At 42.9% G+C, this 6,197-nt stretch overlaps 1 protein-coding gene across 1 annotated transcript in view; it reads right to left on the minus strand.

The window, feature by feature from the left end:
* Positions 1-2,708, minus strand: part of APOH (apolipoprotein H) — a 17,503-nt gene extending 14,795 nt beyond the window's left edge. Inside the window, exons 1-3 of the mRNA XM_025363477.1 lie at positions 2,582-2,708; positions 1,348-1,572; positions 771-805 (exon numbers count right to left, since the gene is read on the minus strand). Coding sequence (XP_025219262.1) covers positions 771-805; positions 1,348-1,572; positions 2,582-2,645 — 324 coding nt within the window. The 5' untranslated portion in view covers positions 2,646-2,708. The remainder of the gene's footprint in view (positions 1-770; positions 806-1,347; positions 1,573-2,581) is intronic.
* Positions 2,709-6,197: the final 3,489 nt, after the last annotated feature.

The following is a 6,197-nucleotide window of genomic DNA, read 5'->3' on the forward strand; positions in this document are numbered from 1 at the left end:
AAAAAAAAAAAAAAAAATTGGACAGTCTAGGGGTTCACTATCGGGACTGTTTTAATTAATCACGGCAAATCAACAGTTGAACTATTATGTAGCCAATAAAATATGAATTGTGAAATTTGTGGAGATATAATTTTTATGATATGCTGATGAAAACAGAAAAATACAAAATTGTATTACTCTCTGCAAAAATGCAAAAATATACACATGGAAAATTTTTTAAAAATGAAATTGTAAGTGTTCCAGAGTTATAGCTGATTTTTTTTTTTTTTTTTTTTTAACAGAGTCTCACTCTGTTGCCCAGGCTGGAGTGTAGTGGCACAATCTTGGCCCACTACCACCTCTGCCTCCCAGGTTCAAGTGATTCTTCTGCTTCAGCCTCAGGATTAGGCGGGACTACAGGCATGTGCCACCATGTCCAGCTAATTTTTGTATTTTTAGTAGAGACGGTGTTTCACCATGTTGGCCAGGCTGGTCTTGAACTCCTGACATCAGGTGCTCCACCCACCTCAGCCTCCCAAAGTGCTGGGATTACAGGCATGAGCCACCGCACCTGGCCCTGACTTAAAGAAAAATTTATCCTAATGATGTTAAAGTGGCTTTTTATTAAAAATTATGTTTAGACTCTTTAAACAAATAGCATAGTAAAATCAACTTGCATGAAGATGCATAACTTTGACAAAGGTCCTGTTCGTATAACCAAAATCACCAGAGCCCAGATAGGTCCATACATCTATTTTTACTGCTTAACTTCTACATATAATTGAATTTACCATAAATTCAATCTGGTTGATTGCATGATACTTGACTGTAAAGAATAATGCTAGCATGATATCATAGAACCACGTTCTGAGAAATAAATAAAAGCAACCATTTACAATAAAGCCATAGTGAGATTTATATGTTTTACATTATATTATTGATGTAATTTAACATACTTTCTTGTATTTTATTACAATGTGATATATACATAATGTAGATGAAATTTGTATTCATTTCAGTAACTATTAAGTCTGCTTTCATTTTCAGGTGAAGTCCAAAGATATGAGGATTCCCCAAATTTTGTTTTTCCAAATGTCTCTTTGGCATCAGTTGACGTTTCAAAGCCTCTCCACCAGTCTTAACTTCCGTAGTGTTTCTCCTTTTGTCACGCCAGATCTCATTTTTAAACCTCCCCTAGTTCCAGGCAATGATCTTCTCCTCTTCTATCAATAGCACCTACTACCCTTACTCTCTTTGCACAGAGAAACTCCCCAAGACCGTCTCATTTCTCTCCAACCTGCCTTTCTGCAACGTCTACTGGCCCTCTGCACTCTGAGCATGATGAGGTAGCTTAGTCCTCCAAAATACCCAGAATCCAAATGAGGGGAGAGAATGTGAGAGAAGGTGCTGACTTACGTGTACATTTCAGAGTGTTGATGGGCCACATTCCTGTGAGAGGGCAGATAAACCGTCTCATCCCTCCCCGGGACACATAGCCCGGCTTGCAGGAATACGTAATCTCCTCTCCTGGCTGATAGAATGTTTTTAATGGGACCACTATGGAAAAGGGTAAATCATCTGGCTTGGGACAGGCTGAAAGAGGACACAAAGCAGATGGTTAACAAATCTCTACTTGTATTTTAAAGTTCAGCTAAGCCCACAAATGAAAAATGTGTGCACTGTTACCAATTTTAAGTATACCGAGTTCCACGCCAAATACCTCATATACACTATCTCATCTAATCCCCTCAACAACCATTTGAAGGAGGTATTATAATTATCCCCATTTTACAAGTCAGTATGCTGAGGCTTAAGTTGGCTACATATCTTACAGAGGAGCTTTACACATAGCAATATTAAAGAATCAGTTTCAATCCAGTCTCTCCAGCACCCACTCTAAAGAGAATTTAGTTATCAGCCGGGCGCGGTTGCTCACACCTGTAATCCCAGCACTTTGGGAGGCTGAGGCGGGTGGATCAGGAGGTCTGGAGATCGAGACCATCCTGGCTAACACGGTGAAACCCCGTCTCTACTAAAAATACAAAAAAATTAGCCGGGCGAGGTGGTGGGCGCCTGTAGTCCCATCTACTCGGGAGGCTGAGGCAGGAGAATGGCGGGAACCCGGGAGGCGGAGCTTGCAGTGAGCCGAGATTGCGCCACCGCACTCCAGCCTGCGTGACAGAGCAAGACTCCGTCTCAGAAAAAAAAAAAAAAAAAAAAAAGAATTTAGTTATTGTTATTATTATTATTTTAGACTGAGTTTCACTCTTGTTGCCCAGGCTGGGGTGCAATGGCGGTACCTCGGCTCACTGCAACCTCCACCTCCCGGGTTCAAGCGATTCTCCCGCCTCAGACTCCCGAGTAGCTGGGACTACAGGCGCCCGCCATGATGCCCGGCTAATTTTTGTATTTTTAGTAGAGACGGGGTTTCACCATGGCCAGGCTCATCCTGACCTCAGGTGATCCACCCGCCTTGGCCTCCCAAAGTGCTGAGATTACAGGCGTGAGCAACCACGCCCGGCCTAGTTATCATTATTGACCCCTGACATATACTAGGGGGTTGGATATATTAATTATTTTTTCAAAAGCAAAAAGTACTTACTCCGTCCTGCAAGAGCAACATGGCAGAGAAAACTCGAGAACAAGATGAGCACTGGAGAAATCATTGTGGATGATTCACACTGGTACCACTGAAGTGGTTTTCCTCTGCTAAAAAGACAGAGCCAAATATGAAAGCGCTTAAACATTAACCATTTTCTGGTGTACTTTTATCTTTGTAAATAGAAGATAAAGTAGCATGATTTGAATGGAACTCTGAGACCCACATTCTTTAATCATTTACTCTCCATTTGCGTGGCTCTGTTATGAAATCTTTGGGAGACGGTTTCTGTCTTTATAACGTTTTTGTTAATGGCACAAAACAGTTCATTATCGCTTTTGACAGAAACTTGGTGTTTCCTGGGTTGCCTGGACTTCTCATTGTCCATCTTTTGTTTTGTGTATGTTGTAGTTGGAACACCAAAAGATCGAAGCTCCTGTTTCACTCACAGCCTTGGCGTATAAACTTTGGACAAACACCTACTCTCCGTTCTCTGTCTCCACCTCTCTAAAATGATGTTCCAGTTTTCAGATATATAATTATAAAGAACGTCTTCAGGAGGCACTTACAACTTTCATTCCCTAAAAACTGAGTTCAACATCCTCTCTCACAAGCTCCTGTAGCTCCAGTTAGGACCTTAGAGCTATCCTTGAATTCTCTATCTTCTCTCATGTCAAATCAACACAAAGTCCTGCTCATCCATTCTTAATATGTCTTGGCTCTGTCTAGACAGGTTTCTAGATCTGTTTCAGGAATTAGAACGTTGATATGAAATTAACAACTTGGGACTCAAAGAAGAAAAAAAACTTGAGTAGGATAAGAGAATGGGCCAATGCTGATGTTGTTGCTTGAGAGGGTTCGGGAAGGGGATTGTCTCTGATTCCCTAGTTCTCTTCTACATTGTTTGCTCTAAAAAAAAAATGGATATATAAATGGACAATAGCCAGGCCATATGTGAAAATAGATCTCTGACCCACACATCTGTAGCAACGAGTCTAGAAAGTCAAACCCACAACCTCTATACCAGTTGGCCCAACTTAAGGCCAACCAGAGAAATCCAAACATATTTCTCTAACCAATCACATGGACATTCCACTTCTAGTTAGTTTCCCTCCATCCTCCCCATACTGGAGCACACCCGAAGCCTTTCCTTCTTTCTGTTATAAAGCTTTCCCACTCCTCTGCCTGACTTTGAGTCTCTGCCAAACACAACTGTTAATGACTGCCTCCCTTGCTGTAGCAAGCTCTGAATAAATAACCTCTGCTTGCTGTCATTTGGGTGATCTTGGTTGATATCCATAGGTCTAAAGTTCTCTGAGACACATCAGCTTGAGAAATCTCCATCTGTGAGGCAGATGATTCTTAAATTACACTCCTAATGAACATTATGTTCCATGATAAGAAGAGTGTGTTGCCACTAATGTGAAATAACAGAGGTCCTTCCCTATTTGCCCTTCTAAGGGGAAGGAGATTCTTGTTCTCTGGAAAACTCCCAGGTTCTGCTTTATTGTGGAGAATCTCCTTGATTAGTGAAGAAGAAAGAAAACTAATGAAGTCAGGAGGAGCCAAGTCATTCTGTGTAGTAAGATCTGAAATAGATGGGGAAAAGGAGAGAGAAACCAAACAGGTTGGGCATCAGTTAAAGAAAATTTGAGAAAAGGTTAAAATTGAGAAGAGAATGTTTTCGGCAACAGCTACAAACTGAGTGCTCGATATTGAGAGAGGACAAGAAGGGTTTTTAATGATGTTTCCTGGTGGATGGGCTCCCTTGCATTAGGAAACTTGGGGTGGGGGTGTCGAAATAGTTTATATTCTATTTTAGGTGGTTATTACTTGGCTACATGCAATTTTCAAAAGCCATCAAGCCAAATATTTAAGATCTGTGCGTTTACTTAATTATGCTTCAATTGGAAAACAATGCACTCCTTTCCTCCTACTTGCCTGCCTCCCTCCCTTCTCTTTCCTTCCTTCCCTCCTTTCTCCTTCCTTCCCTCCTTTTTCCCTCCCTCCCTCCCTCCCTCCCTTCCTTCCTTCCTTCCTTCCCTCCTTCCTCCCTTTTTCCTTTCCTTCTTTCCGCCCTTCCTCCCTTCCTCCTTCTTTTCATCCTAATTCAGTCTAAAAGTCACAAGGAAGGCCTCAAGGGGAAAGTCATGCTTATCTGTGTAAGAATGGCAGCGTGATGGTGTCACAAGCTTAGCTGCATATAGGGGATTGAGCAAACAAGCAAATATATTGAGGATAATGGGGGTCAGGTTTCTCACTGACTAAGAGAGGTAACGATGTGGAAAGAAGGAAAGTTAGCATAAACTTTGAGGTGTTGGATTGAAAATGGAGACACTACAAATTGTGCATATATAAAAATAGATACAGAAATGAATATAGACATAATGATATGTACATGTGTGTGAATGTATGCCTGATATACATATAATTCTTAGTTCTGTCCACTAGGATAATCTGCGAGCAGCAGTACATCCGAGCAATGAGCACACACAGTGCCTAAATCTTGGTTGCTAAATGCAATTCTTGGCCAGGCATGGTGGCTAATGCCTGTAATCCCAGCACTTCAGGAAGAAAGAAAGGTCGCTTGAGGTCAGGAGTTCAAGACCAGCCTAGCCAACATGGTGAAACCCTCTCTCTACAAAAACTACAAAACCTAGCCAGGCGTGATGGCAGGTGCCTGTAATCCCAGCTACTTGGGAGGCTGAGGCAAGATAATCACTTGAACCCAGGAGGCATGGGTTGCAGTGAGCCAGTGAGATTGCAACACTGCACTCCAGTCTGGGCAACAGAGTGAGACACTGTCTAAATAAATAAATGCAATTCACCATCGAAAGGCACCAAGGCTCCTTGGAAAATTGGCTGATTCTTGAAGTGGGTCAGGGAAAAGTACAAGATAAGCCTGGAACACCATCTTGAGCAACTTAGGTAATGCTCAGAGAATGATAGGGACATGTCCAAAGGACAGAGAAGCCATTTGAAAGGGGCTCTCTTGACCGGGCGTGGTGGCTTACACCTGTAATCCCAGCAGTTCGGGAGGCCAAGGTGGGTGGATCACTTGCGGTCAGGAGTTTGAGACCAGCCTGGCCAACATGATGAAATCCCATCTCTACTAAAAATACAAAACTTAGGCTGGGCGCGGTGGCTCACGCCTGTAATCCTGGCACTTTGGGAGGCCGAGACGGGCAGATCACGAGGTCAAGAGATCAAGACCATCCTGGCTAACACGGTGAAAACCCGTCTCTACTAAAAATACAAAAAAATTAGCCAGGCATGGTGGTGGGCGCCTGTAGTCCCAGCTACCCGGGAGGCAGAGGCAGGAGAATGGTGTGAACCCAGGAGGCAGAGCTTGCAGTGAGCCGAGATTGTGCCACTGCACTCCAGCCTGGGCAACAGAGCTAAACTCTGTCTCAAAAATAAATAAATAAAATAAATAAAATAAAATACAAAAATTAACCGGGCGTGGTGGCATGTACCTGTTATCCCAGCTAGGAGGCTGAGGCAGAGGAATCGCTCGAACCCGGGAGGCAGAGGTTGCAGTGAGCCAAGATCGTGACACTGAACTCCACCCTGGGCGACAGAGTGAGATTCCGTCTAAAAAAAAAAAAAACCGGGGGGG

This window comes from Theropithecus gelada, chromosome 16, assembly GCF_003255815.1.
Source record: "Theropithecus gelada isolate Dixy chromosome 16, Tgel_1.0, whole genome shotgun sequence".
In the NCBI taxonomy this organism is placed as follows: domain Eukaryota; kingdom Metazoa; phylum Chordata; class Mammalia; order Primates; family Cercopithecidae; genus Theropithecus; species Theropithecus gelada.